The sequence below is a fragment of the Euleptes europaea genome, chromosome 3 (genome assembly GCF_029931775.1).
Source record: "Euleptes europaea isolate rEulEur1 chromosome 3, rEulEur1.hap1, whole genome shotgun sequence".
Taxonomy (NCBI): Eukaryota; Metazoa; Chordata; class Lepidosauria; order Squamata; family Sphaerodactylidae; genus Euleptes; species Euleptes europaea.
In genome coordinates this window covers 117,371,522-117,386,101 of record NC_079314.1, presented here as the reverse complement: position 1 = coordinate 117,386,101, position 14,580 = coordinate 117,371,522, and the positions used below count along the sequence as shown (strand labels likewise).

The following is a 14,580-nucleotide window of genomic DNA, read 5'->3' as shown; positions in this document are numbered from 1 at the left end:
ACCATGTGTTATTTCAGGACACCTGAGGAAGTGAAAACTCTGACTTCCCGGAGCTCATACTGCAATAAAAGTTGTTAATCTTGAAGGTGTCCCCTTATTTTATTTCTGTTCCAGTATTGTATGCCCTGACCTGGATGGCCCAGGCTAGCCTGATCTCGTCAGATCTCAGAAGCTAAGCAGGCTCGGCCCTGGTTAGTATTTGGATGGGAGACCACCGAGGAAGACCAGAGTTGCTGTGCAGAGGAAGGCACTGGCAAAACCACCTGTTAGTCTCTTGCCATGAAAACCCCAAAAGGGGTCGCCATAAGTCGGCTGCTACTTGACGGCACTTTACACACACGTTGTATACCACCGTGGTACTCCCCTCTGCCATGAGACCAGACGCCTTCCACCTTTTTTCACAGGAAAAGGTACCCCTGATCGAAGTGGGAGGATGATTGGCTACGTGCCATGCCACAATAGACGGGAGAGCGAAGGGGGCGGGGCTTGGGCGGCGGTTGGTCGCAACGGCCGCTCCCGCGGAGACGGCAGCGGCGGCCGTTGAGGGGAGCCGGCGTCACTGCGCCTGCGCGAAGAGGGGCCGCGCGACCGTTGGCGGCGGTCTGGGCCTGAGGTACTCGCCGCCTCCCGGCCATGAGCGCCTCCCTGGCCGGAGCGGGGCCCTTCCCGCCGGCCGCGACGGGGGAGAACGAGGCCGAGAGCCGGCCCGGCCCCGCGGAGGGCCGCGGCGGCGGCGACCCGCTGGACGCCTGCGGGGCCTGCGGGCGGCGCCTCCAGAGCCGCCAGCCCCGGCTCCTGCCGTGCCTCCACACGCTGTGCGGCCGTTGCCTGCCGCCGCCGCACCGCTACCTCGTGCTGGCCTCGCCCGGCCCCGCCAAGGAGGCGCCGTTGCCTCCGCAGCCGCTCCCCCAGCCGGCCTCGGCGCCGCCCTGCAAGCCGGGTAAGTCCATTGTCGCCGCCGGGGTGGGGTGGGGGGTGTGGGGGATCCCGCCGTCCGTCCGCCCGCAGGCCCCTTCGCAGTGCCGCGGGTGGCGGGGCCGAGGAGGCTCGCGATGCTGCGGGGAGGCCAAGGGGAACGTGTAGGACGGTTGATAAATTAAACCCCCGGGAGGGGATTGGTGGCGGGAAGGAAAGGTCCCGAGGTCAGAGCTTCCCCCTCGCTTTGTCATGGGAGCCCCCCCCCTCCAAAAAATAATCCCAGGAAACGAAAAAGCATGCTGGAATATATATGTGTGTGTGGAGAAGTCATTGGGGAGGTTGGTCTCTGCAAAAGTGTTAACAGTATCGAAATGAATGCCCCAGGCTAGCCTGATCTCGTCAGATCTCAGAAGCTAAGCAGGGTCGGCCCTGGTTAGTATTTGGATGGGAGACCACCAAGGAAGACCAGGTTTGCTGTGCAGAGGAAGGCACTGGCAAACCACCTCTGTTCGTCTCTTGCCATGAAAACCCCAAAAGGGGTCGCCATAAGTCGGCTGCGACTTGAAGGCACCTTTACACACACACACGTTGAAATGAATGGACTTAGACTGGAGTAACTTTCCCTTTAGAGTGCACTGGTAGAGTGTGATGAATAAGGAAAGTCTCCGGGAGGGGATTGATGGGGAAAAGAAAGGTACCAGGGCCAGAGTTTTGTTATGCCCCCCCCAAAAGAAAAATTCCAGGGAACAAAAAGGAATTCTGGGGTGGGGGGGGAGAAGTGATTGGGGGAGGTCTGTTTCTGCAAAAGCTCGACAGTATTGAAATGAATGGGCTTACACTGGAGCGACACTCCTTAGGCATGCACTAGTAGGGTGAGATGAATAGAGAAAACCCCTGGGAGGGGATTGATGGGGGGAAGGAAAGGTACCGGGGCCAGAGCGTCTATAGAAGTCTTGCTTTGTCATGGGACACCACCACCAGCAAAAATCCCAGGGAACGAAAAAGTATTCAGCGGAGGCGGTGGAGAAGTCATTGGGGAGGTCTGTCTGCAAAAGTGTTTTAGTATTGGAATGAATGGGCTTAGACTGGACTGACTCTCCTTAGGTAATACACAGGTAGGGTGCGATGAGAGTAAGGAATCTGAACAAATGGAGGTGCAAGCAACACAGGAGGAGGGTGCTTGGAGGAAAGGTACCAGATGTTCAAGAGAGACTAGTGCAATGAATAGATGAAATCTCCGAGACGGGATTGATGGGGGAAAGAAAGGTACAGGGGCCAGAGCTTCCCTAGGAGTCTTGCTTTCTTATGGGGACCCGCCCCCCCAAAAAAAATCCCAGGGAATGAAAACGCATTCTGGGAGGGGTGTGTGGAAAAGTTGTTGGGGAGGTCTGTTTCTGTAAAAGCATTACAATATTGAAATAAATGGGTTTAGGCTGGAGTGACTTTCATAGGAATGCACTGGTAGGGTGAGATGAATAGAGAAAATCCCCGGGAGGGGATTGATTGGGGAAAGAAAGGTGCTGGGGCCAGAGCTTTCAAAGCAGTCTCACTTTGTCATGGGAGCCCCCCCCCCCAAATCCCAGGGAACTGAAAAGCATGCTGGGGGTGTGTGAAGAAGTCATTAGGGAGGTCTGTCTGCAAAAGTGTTGAAATGAATGGTATTGAAATGAATTGAAAATCGGGGGGTTGACGGGAAAAAGAAAGGTACCCCAGTGCTAGAGCTTCCATAAAAGTCTCGCTTTGTAATGGGGACCCCCTCCCCCAAATACCAGGGAATTAAAAGGCATTGGGGTGGGTGAAGAAGTCATTAGGGAGGTCTGTTACTGCAAGGGTATTACAGTATTGAAATGAATGGGCTTAGACTGGAGTTGAAGCGGGTCGTGCTGTTCAGATGACAGGCTCTTAGAATGTATCACTTACTGAGAAGTGATCTTATTCAGCCAGTCATCGAGTAAGCAGGACTCAACAACTTTACCTACTTTTAAAAAGCAAGTCTTTTTATTGATATACTTCTAATAAAATATGTGTAAATGCAGATTATCAAGTCTTTAACACTTCTATAAAAACTCCTGTCAAAGTACAATGTATGTATTTACAATGTATGAAGTAAAAGCAAGCAAGTCTTACATACTATTCAGTTTCAAAATCCAACTCCTAATATATAACAGTCAAATTATTCTGATTCAGTTCAAAATATCTAATTCTAGAGTAATGTATTTAAGCCATACATACCAGTCAGCCTTTTCTTGAGAGCCTTTGGAAGGTTCTGATTCTCTGGGCTTACTGTAGCTATATTTATACTGTTTCAGGCTCATTAAGAGTGTTAATTTTACCATCAGGAGGGATATCTTCCTCCCCACTTTCAGATAACATGAGCAGTGCAATAATGTCTTAGTTGCAGCTGTTCAGGTTATTAGCTTCTCCCCATGACCAAATATGGGCTTCCTTTCCTTTCAGTCTATTTTGCTTAAAGTATAAACAATCATTTCTGAGCTCCATGATCACGCCATATACTCAATTTTCATACCATTTTCATCTTCAGTACAATACACATTAAGTGAGACTATTTAGAAATCTACATTACAATATATAACTATATAAATTATAAAATAATTATTGCTTACATTGTAACATGTAACCATCTGGTCAGTAGGAAAGCTTCAGCAAGGTTATAGAAAGCAAGAAGCTTACTGCACCTATAGCCTTGAGATATGAGCAGCTGGCAGCTGAATCAGAAAGGGTAATTTCAGATACACCTTTCTGGCAGATAGTGAAGAATAACTTTGTTCTTCTCCCTTCAAGGACAAGACCAGGGTAAGTTAGTTAGCTCTTGAAAGAATTCAGACCTTGAGAGAATTCAGTCAGCCTGTTCTAAGGATATTTGCATTTTGCAAGCTGTTGCCAGTCTTTTCATTACACAAACCTCTACAGTTTGTGGTTCAGTTTTATATGTTGTGTTCAAGCTCTACATGGAATTAATTCTGCACATGTACACAAAATACCATAATTATGTCAGAGACCGTGACAGAGTAACTCTCCTTAGGAATGCACTGGTAGAGTGCAATGAATAAAGAAAATCCGGGGGTGGGGGGTTGATGGGAAAAAGAAAGGTACCTGGGGTCATCCCCCCCTTCAAAAAGAATCCCAGGGAATGAAAAGGTATTCTTGGGGGGGGGGAGGTGGAGAAGTCATTAGGGAGATCTGTTTCTGCACAGATATTACAGGCTGCAATTTTTGCTTTCCTAGGAAATATCCTCATTTTTCTCTCTTGGCGGGGTTGACTCTTGAGTAAAAGAGCATAGGAATGGCTGGGCAGTAAGTAGCACTGTGTGGCATGAGCTTTGGGATAGTGAGGACAGACCAGTCCATAGAGGCCATCTAGTCCAACCCCTGCTTAATGCAGGACCAGCAACCCTGACAAGTCTTCGTCCAGCTACTGCTTGAAGACTGCAGGGGAGGGGGATCTTATTGATTTCCAAGGTGCTGTATGACAGACAGCTGCATAATGATGAGTTGTCCCGGTCATGGAACCTTGAGTGACAGGAGGTTTGGAAAGAAAAGTAAAAACCTTGAGAATTCCAGAGTTGGCAGTTGAGAGACTGTTAGAAACTGACAGCTGATAGCTGACAGTGGAGGCTGACAGGTGGAGTGAGAGAGCAGCGTAGGTGTTTAGGTTCAAGAAGGATCCTGTGAGGGAAGTGATTTGAGTGCCCTTCCCTAAAGGAAATAGCTCCTAAGTAAAGGAATTATCCCTAACCAGTTTTAAGGAAGAAAACTGGGGGAATAGTGTGTTTTGTTCCTTCCAACTTTTCAAATATTGTTTCAAGAAGCTGCCAAGGGTTCTCTACCTCAGTCTATAGCAAAAATATCAACAATTGTCTGTGAAATACATCAGATATATCCTTATTTTAAAAATCTGTTGTTTACAGATATTCAATGTTTCCTCATTCATGTTGTTATTGCTTGACCAGCCGAGTTTATTCTCTGAAACAAACCTGACTTGTCCATTTCCCCAAAAGAGACAAAACAGTTTTGAGTTTTTATTTCATTATGCCTCTCCCGAGCCATATTTTTACATATATAAAGAGGGGTTTTTTGGCAATTCCCCCAACCATCTTAAGTGTGGGTCAGGAAAATGACAAGAGATAAGTCATAAGTCTCTGGAGTGATAGTGGTGGTTGGTGAGGAAAAAAATAAAACAAGAGGAGATCTGTCATATGCTGCTGTATTGCTCTTTAATTCTGTAATCCTAGTTTGTTGCATTATGCATTGGATATCTTGCACTGTCTGATTGCACCTGTAATCCACCTTAAATCTCAGCAAGAAAACCTGGCTATAAATTAAACCAGGTGCATAAAGTGTGTAGAGGGGAGGCTATGAGCTACATATATATGGGCTGAGGAGCAACAGGGAACAGACGGAAGGGTAGCAGGTATCCACCAATCGCAGCCTGAGAAAACTCAGCTGTATTTGGATTGTGTCTCGATGTCTTCATGATCTTAAATTTGTTAATTTGTTTATTTTCCCTGTTCTTTCTTTTTTACCAGTTGGTGTTGTCCGTTGCCCAATTTGTGGCCAGGAATTTGCAGAAAGGCACATTATAGATAACATCTTTGTGAAGGATACTACTGAGGTCCCCAGTAGCACAGTGGAGAAGTCATATCAGGTGAGAGTGTCTATTTGGTATTCACCTGCGTAAACTTAAAAGAAAATCCCTATCTGCTAAACCAGTGGTCGGCAAACTCATTAGTCAACAGAGCCAAATATCAACAGTACAACGATTGAGATTTCTTTTGAGAGCCAACTTAAACTATATAGGTAGGTACACTGTTTATTAACTTAATAAACTTAAAGTTTTAAGTCTTAAACTATAGGTACACTGGGGGGGAGATGCTAGGGTTGCCAGGTCTCCAGCCACCACCTGGAGGTTGGCAACCCTAGTAGAGGAAGGGAGGTGGGAGGGATGGAGAAAGGAAGGAAGGAACTGGGAAAGGAAAGAGAATGAGGGAACTGGGGAAGGAAGGAAGAGGGAGGGGTGGAGAAAGAAAGGAAGAAAAAAGGAAGGAACTGGGAAAGGAAAGAGAAAGAAGGAACTGGGGAAGAAAGGATGAAAGGGAGGAAGAAAGAAAGAACTGGGGAAGGAAGGAACTGGGGAAGAAAGGATGAAAGGGAGGAAGAAAGAGTGGGGGTGGGACAGAAAGAAAGAGGAAGGAAGGAACTGGGAAAGGAAAGAGAAGGAAGGAACTGGGGAAGGAAGGATGGAAGGAAGAAGAGGGGGAGAAAGAGGGGGAGGACGGCGGGGGACGGCAGGCCTTTCTCTGGCGGACGTGCGGCTGTTGAATGGAAGCCTGGCCCTCCACAAGCGCCCTGAGGAGGAGGAGGCAGGCGAAAATGGCCAGGGGAGAGGCGCCTGAGGAGGAGGACGATGGCGGCGGCGGCCTGGAGCTGGACTTTGGGGAGCCGCCTGAGGGGGATGAAGAGGAGGAAGGCGGCGAGGAGGAGCTGCTGCTGGAGCCTGGAGGAGGAGGCCCCGCCTCGTTGCTGCTGGCCTCCGCCTGTCAGCCGTTGGGGGGCGAGAGGGAGGGAAGAGGAAGAAGCCAGCCGTGTGTGTGCGAGGCAGGAAGCCTTCAGCCCTGCTGACGCGCGCACGGTGGGGGGGGAAGGTGTTGTGTTGGCGCTCTTTCCTGCCGCCCCCCTCGAAGGCCCCCGCCAGTGGCAGCAGCACCGAGCCCAGCCCGGGGGATGACAGCGGGTGCGGCGAGGCCAGCGGCAACGAGCCGGGCCTCCAGGCTCCAGCAGCAGCTCTTCCTCGCTGCCTTCCTCCTCCTCGATCCCCTCAGGCGACTCCCAGGCCTTCGAGGGGGGCGGCAGGGAAGAGCGCCAACACAGCACCTTTCTCCCCTCCCACATGAGCACGCGCCAACAAAGCACCTTTCTCCCCTCCCACATGAGCACACGCTGAAAGCTTCGCGCCTCACGCAGGCACGCCCACGGCTGGCTTCTTCCTCTTCCCCCCTCCCTCGCCGCCCAACAGCTGACAGGCGGCGAGAGGAGGTTTAAAGGGCTTCCGGAACAGTTTCGGGGAGAGCCGTGCTGGCACGCATTTCAATGGATGGGCCCTGGAGCTCCCCCCGGCCATTCTCCACGGGGTGCGGGGGAGACAGCGCGCCCGCTCGCCTGCTCTCTCGCTCTCTCTCAGGCGCGTTGACTCCGGACAGGAAACACGCCTCCGCTCGCTCTCCGGCGCAAAGGGAGCAAGCGCAGCCCAGCTGCCGGCGCGAGCAGGCGCAAGAGTAGGGGCTCCGAACCAAGTGGCAGAGGCGCACTCAAGGGGCCAAAGAGCCGCATGCGGCTCGCAAGCCGTGGTTTGCTGACCTCTGTGCTAAACTAATATGGAAATGTAAACAACATCAGCATAGCAAGTTAAGAAAAGGACCTCAAAGACAACTAAGCTATTTATTTTTATTTATTTATTTACAGTCCGCCTTTCTCAATTGGACTTAAAGTGGATTACGTAGAGTGAATCAATACAATCAACTTGACTTTTAACTAAGCTGAGAGTATCAGCATTTTATCATAGGATGTTCTTATTTTGGGTGCTATGAAAATTTTTTGTGGTCTGTTGTCTGGCTTGGATACACTTCATATTGCATGTTTAACAAATGATGAATGTACTAAATATTGTCGAAGGCTGTCAGAGTTCATCAGTTCTTGTAGGTTATCCGGGCTGTGTGACCGTAGTCTTGGTGTTTACAGGACAATGATTAGCACGTTACCTTTGATACCTTTGCAGGACAATGACTCAGCTCAAACCCAACACCCTTCTCACTGTATAAGTGCTTGTATTAAACTTGTAGGTAAACGATTGAGGAGCAGGGGTGAGTGTGTGCTTACATTTGTTGATTGTATACCACATATATGTGATATTATAAAGTGTCAGAAAGCAGCCTGAATAGTCCTGAATATCTTGATCTTGTCAGATCTCAGAAGCTAAGCATGGTCAGCCACGGTTAGCACTTGGATGGGAGACCACCAGGGAAGACTGGTGTTGCTGTGCAGAGGAAGGCAATGGCAAACTGCCTCTGCTTGTCTCTTCTGTTGAAAACCCCATAGTCCTAGGGTCACTATGAGTTGGCTGTGACTTGACAGCATGAAATTACTATTAAAGTATCAGAAATTATAAATGGAAGCAAATTACTTTATTTAGAGCATTTTCCATTTTATTACTAGAGGGACCCCTGGGCATGCTGCTGCTTCTTCCTCCTCCTCTTCTTCTTCCTCTTCTTCCTCCTCATAAAGTTGTTCAGATGTTATCTTTGAATTGTTTTTATAGCTTATCGTTTCCCAAGGCAGCCCACTTGGCAGTTCCCTTGAATCTTTTGGCAAGGGGAGTGGTGCTGCTTTACACTTCAGTTTGATCATCTGTTTTGTACGTCATTTGACTAAATGAGTTTGTAATGTGTGGATTTGACTTCAGCAATAAATACCAAGACATGTGCTAACAGTTAGATTTTGTCCAGTTAAATTTCCTTTCAGGCAGAGAAGTAGTTTTAACCTAATAGTTTGATGGTTACACTGAATAACCTCGGTATACACATAGATGGCATTTGAATCTCTGCATCACATCCTTGGTTCTTTTAGATTGCATTTTTAAATGTTTCCCATGTTTAAAATGCTTTGATTTATCTTCCTATTTAACTGTTTTGTAATAGCACAGAGTTCGTATTGGTTTCACTGAGAAGCATTTAGCAGAATTATGTGTGAGTGAAAAATCTGATAGTTTGGCATACATGTTGCTGTTCCTCATCTATTGCCCATTGCTACCTGCAATAATGTTATTAAAGTACAAAAACAATTATCCTTTAGTATAAGTGTTTTAAAATATTCTGATTTTTAAAAAGTGTACATTGAAAACAAACTACAAAGTTTCAATAGTAGCTTTTAAAAATGTTAAAAATGCCTCTTCTCTAGAGAACCTGCCTGAGGCAGGTTAAAGAATAATTTAAAAAACACACACACAGAGAACCTCAGTTAATCAACGTCAGTTTCAGCTAAGACTGGCAGCTGCTCTCCGGGATCTCAGGTAAAGGTCTTTTGCTTCACTTGCTGCCTGGTCTTTTTAACTGGGGATTCTGGGGATTGAACCTGGGACCTTCTCACACCAAGCAGATGCTCTTCCACTGAGCCAAAGCCCGCATAAGGCATTCAAGGTTCTTAATTAAATCCCCGCATTTAAAGCCCAGCCAGAGCATAAAAACACAGGGCGTTAAATAGCTTAGAATAAGTTATCAGACTATAAACGTGCTAAGATGGTGTGGAAAAACCTGGCTGGAGCAACAGAAACACATTTGGCTTCACGCCTAGAAGAGAACATAGGAGCCAGGCAAGCCTCAAGGGGAAGGGCGTTCCAGAAGCAAGTTGCCACTGTTGAAAAAGCCCTGTCTGAAGGCAGGGGCACATACTGAGCAGGGCTTGGGAGACAGATCTTAACTCCTATGTTTCCATATTCTGCCAGGCTTGTACAAGCTGTGAAGACAACGCAGAAGCAAATGGATTCTGTGTGGAGTGTGTAGAATGGTTATGCAAGGCTTGCATGCAAGCTCATCGGAGAGTGAAATTCACAAAGGACCATACAGTCAGACAGAAAAAAGACGTGTCTTCAGGTAAATGTTTTCATTTACTACTCAAATCTACTTGGGGCATTTCTGAGCAGGTTCACCTCTCTATGTAGATATATATGCGTCTTCTTGTTATCTACATTCACCCCAGAAGTAACAACTGGAATGAATGATACTGGATCATTATTCACTTCTGTTTGTTTATTTTGCTTTTTGACCAAGAAAACAGGACCCCAAACTAACCACACAAACAGCATACATGTGAGCATAAGATGAGCCCTGTTTGTTCAAACCAGTGGTCTACCTAGTCCCGCATCCTGTTTCACACAGTGGCCAGCCAGTTGCCCCAGTGGATCAACAAACGGTATAAGCAGTGCTTTAGACGTCTCTGTACGATGGGTCCGCTTTTTAGTTGTTCCAGACTTCATGTTAGGGTCGCCTGAGCATAAGAAAGAAACCTTCCTTCTGCCACCTTGCACTCCAAAGAACTGCTGTCGTCTGTGTTAAAGAAGCATGCCAAAATTGGAGAAAGACCCAACAGTTTGGCATTTGTGGGATCAATTGGCAAAGCGTTGTATCTCCTTATGTGTGTGTTTTGTTGTTTTCAGATTTTGAAAAGTTGAGAATATAAGAGTCCTGCACTATAAAAGCCGATATTGTAATAAATAAATCATTTCTCAATTATAACAAAAAGCCAATAAAATTGTTTTCTCCGTTCCCAGAGGCTGTTGGTGTAACTAGTCAGCGACCTGTGTTCTGCCCTTACCACAAAAAGGAGCAGCTGAAGCTGTATTGTGAGACTTGTGACCAACTAACGTGTCGGGATTGTCAGTTGCTGGAACACAAAGAACACAGGTACAGAACTAAGCTGCATCTACGTGACAAATAAGTTAATTTTTTTATTCCCTTATTGTATGTTACTCTGGATGTTACTCTGGTCATCGTTTTCGACAAGCAGATTTATCAAATAGATCTAGGGTTCCATCGTACAATTCTCTATCACTGCTAACTCTTCTGGTAAAATGGGAAAGAAATAACCACAAACCCTTTGCTTTAGGCATGTATCAGCCAATTTGAAACTTCTCTAAAATAAATGTTAGTAGACAGAAAAGCTCAGCTGTAAAAAGGGTAGCCGTAAAAAGCGCTGTTTTAAATTCTTTATCTGTCCCTTAAACGTCTCTGGAGATACTCCATTCAGTTGACATTTCCAGGAGTTGTAACAGAGTTTACTTACAGTATTCTTGCATGATTTGAACGTATTAAAATCTAACCATTTGGACTGAGTTAGAGACGCCTTTTAATCAGCAACAGATTAATCAAATTTCTAATTTCAATTACTACCGTATATACCCGTGTATAAGCCGACCCGCGTATAAGCCGAGGTGCCTAATTTCTCCCCAAAAATGGGGAAAAATTAGGCACCTGCGTATAAGCCGAGGGTCGGCTTATAACCCCTCCCCCCCCCCAAGACTTACCTTCTGGGCTCCTGGCGGCGGGAAGTGGCGGATCCGGCAGGGGCGGCGGAGCGCCCTCCCCGCGGCCGCAGCAGGCCTCTGAAGGCCGCTCCCGGCCGGGAGAAGGCGACGGGGGCGGCGGAGCGCCCTCCCCGCGGCCGCAGAGGGCCTCTGAAGGCTGCTCCCGGCCGGGAGAAGGCGGCGGGGGCGGCGGAGCGCCCTCCCCGCGGCCGCAGAGGGCCTCTAGAGGCCTCTCCCTGCCGGGAGAAGGCAGCGGAGCGCCCTCCCCGCGGCCGCAGAGGGCCTCTAGAGGCCTCTCCGGGCCGGGAGAAGGCGGCGGGGGCAGCGGAGCGCCCTCCCCGCGGCCGCAGCGGGCCTCTGAAGGCCGCTCCCGGCCGGGAGAAGGCGGTGGGGGCGGCGGAGCGCCCTCCCTGCGGCCGCAGGGGGGCTCTGGAGGCCTCTCCCGGCCTGGAAAAGATGGCGGTGGTAAGTTCCCCCCTCCCTCCTCCTTCCCCCCTCTACCATATTGACCCGCGTATAAGCTGAGGCCGGCTTTTTCGGCCCTTTTTTTGGGCTGAAAAACTCGGCTTATACGCAAGTATATACGGTAATTCAATTACTAATTCCACTGCTTTAGAAACAAACAAGATGATCATGTATAATCATATTTGTGATATTTGCTTTGCAAAAGTAACTTCATGTGCTTTTGGTTGTTCTGAATAGCAGTCACAAAGGGTTCTATCGCTGCATACCTCATTTTAAAAAACTTGTCAGAGATGTACTATTAACAACCATTCTTGTTGAAGGGTGGTCATATATGAGTGCAATCCAGTTTTTAAATTTATCACCAAGATGAAGTCCTTCAATACTCTGGCTAGCTTTTTCCACAAGCCACAGACCCAAATGTGGTCCTCCGCACTTCCTATTTAGAGTCTTACTGCTTGAATTTAGCTTCTTCAGGCTTCTGGCTATACACACATAGTGTCATTATCAAGACAAAATCTACCACTTTTGTTCACTCCCTACTGCCCTTCCTTAGTTTGGCATTCAGTTATAGGGACCAACAAACGAAAAAAGAGAGCACCTAAGTCTTGCTGAGGTAGAAAAATCACTTGGGCCTTCTTCAGTGTGTATAATTTATCTATAGTCCACCTTTCTCACTGCGTATAACACAGAGTGAGTCAATACACAACAGAATGGGACATTCCGCGCACTTTCCCCCGGCCGGCAGCGGCCTTTCTGGGCCGGCAGGAGGCCCCTGCAGGCCGGGCCGCCGCCGCGCCCCTTCCTGCAGCCGCGCTGCCGTGGCACCTCAAAAGCTATTTCATGGCTGCCAAAAGACCCCAAAAAAGCCTTTTAGAGGCTTTTTGTGTAAAAATTGGGAGTTTCGCCCCATAGAGAATAGCGATGCTGCGCCTGCTAAAAAGCAGTTGCAGCAACTCCATTCTCACCGCCAGCGTTCCGGGCTGAACGGGGACAGGAAGCTGCCTACAGGCAGCTCTGCCCCCTGGGAACACCACTGGGACGCCGTCGCAGGCCTTTACAGCACGGAAGGCCCAGCTGGCAGCACTGCTGCAGCAGCACCAGGAGACCAGTGTCTGGGCCTCCCCGCCGGCATTGGGGCTACTCATGACAGCGTAAGTAGTCCAGCTCCGGTGGGGGGGGGGGGCAATGCCAGCGCAGCCCCTTCCTGGCCTCCTGAGGACTTTTGTCCTCAGAAGTCAGGAATGGACTGTATAGCACATAGTTGTGGGTCCTGTCTTGTGCATTTGATATTTCTTACTGCTGTCAACTAATTGAGTTAAATTTCTTAAAATCCCAACATGTCACAAACTAGCTTTCAAGAATTTATAAGTAAACTTAGTGTACTTTTTTCAGAAGAGCTCATTTTTAGTTCCGTAATGTTTTAAATATTCAACATAATGTGGATAAAAGTTATGTGCATCATTTTGATTTTTACCTTTTACAACAATTCAAGTGGGCTATTTTTCAATATTTGGAAAGCCTGTACAAATTGTACAAGCAAACCTTGACCTAGGGTTTGTGATAGCACGCCATTCAATTTTAGGAGTTGTGCCTCATTACTCATTATTATATTTCTAGATCAACTTTAACTATTTGGTTATCTCCCCAAGCTCCACTAAAATGAGGTGATTCATAATGCAGATTGCTAACACGTTTCCCAAAGGAAACTATGCATACCAATGACTATATTGCTGAGTAAATCATACAAAATACATCAGTAAACAGTAACTATAATCAGAATTAAAAACACTTACTGGTACATGTCTTGCTTTATTTTAAGCAGATTTTCTCACTGGTGCCCTAAGATCGCTTCATTTTTTTAACAAGACTATATGTGGTACTTCTGTTATGTGCTTGGTGTGTATTGTTTTATCTTATTGCAGGTACCAGTTTATAGAAGAAGCCTTTCAGAATCAAAAGGTGGCGACTGATATGCTTGTTACAAAGCTGATGGAGAAAAGTACATACATGAAATATACAAGTGAGCAGATTCAAAATAGGTATTTATCTTGTTTTATAGTAATAAAATTGCACTTGTTGAATGATGGGCAGTTGATTGGATTTTTATTCTATGCTGCCTTTCCATGGAAATAAGCAAGGTGGCAAACATTAAAACATGTGCAAAGAATCTGCTAGGTTTTATCACTTAGTGATTAACCATAGCTTGTTGCTAATGCCTGGAGCCTGCTATTATATTTATACTATTTATAAAATCCTTAAAAAATTATTCTAGGGCAAAAATTAGGATAACTCCTTTATCTTAAAATAGCTTACAGTCTAAAACTGGAAGAAAGACTAAATGAGAGCTATAGCAGGAGTATGCACATTTGGAATGTTAACACATTGTTTTGTAATTTTGTAAAATCGGTAAAATAAAACTGAGAGGGAAAATATGATTTGATGTGCTTTTTCTAAAAAAGGTAATAGATGTGTTCTGAAAATTTTCTCATATGGAAGAGTAAAAAAAATGTAGAACAAGATTGCGTTCTGATGGCAAGGGAAACTATTTCTGGTATTTTACTTTTAGCTATACAATATAAGGTTTTATGTTTATGCTTGCATATTCAAACAGATTTTGTTTTCTAAGATTATTGCTTATTGCCATTAATGGGACTTTAGTTGTAACGGAACAACTTTGTTATGACTAAATTTTCTTGGATGGTCTTTAAAATAAGTTCAGGCATTTTTCTTTTGCTGACTATTGAATAGCATTTCTACCTTGTTAACATTTTACAGGATTCTTGAAGTGAATCGGAATCAAAAGCTGGTGGAACAGGACGTGAAAGTTGCTATTTTCACATTGATGGTAGAAATAAATAAGAAGGGGAAAGCTCTGTTGCATCAGCTAGAGGTAAATTCCTCTCTACTCGGGGGCAATAATAAGGCCTTGCTCTGACACACTGTAGATGAGTTTCCTAATAAACAGTGAAGAGTTCTGAAATACTTCAAGGCATAGGTGTCAGTATCTAGAAACTGGCACAGCTTATGACTATTTCATTCTTTCAAGAGTATTTCTACTTTCTCCTTGGTTTAGGATTGCCAGCTATGGGTTGGGAAATTCCTAG

General features: G+C 46.5%; 1 protein-coding gene across 1 annotated transcript in view; it reads left to right on the top strand.

Moving 5' to 3' along the window:
• Positions 1-633: 633 nt before the first annotated feature.
• Positions 634-14,580, top strand: part of LOC130474928 (transcription intermediary factor 1-alpha-like) — a 36,502-nt gene continuing 22,555 nt past the window's right edge. Inside the window, exons 1-6 of the mRNA XM_056846620.1 lie at positions 634-940; positions 5,466-5,584; positions 9,434-9,581; positions 10,259-10,391; positions 13,399-13,515; positions 14,252-14,366. Of these exons, the coding sequence (XP_056702598.1) occupies positions 634-940; positions 5,466-5,584; positions 9,434-9,581; positions 10,259-10,391; positions 13,399-13,515; positions 14,252-14,366 (939 nt within the window). The remainder of the gene's footprint in view (positions 941-5,465; positions 5,585-9,433; positions 9,582-10,258; positions 10,392-13,398; positions 13,516-14,251; positions 14,367-14,580) is intronic.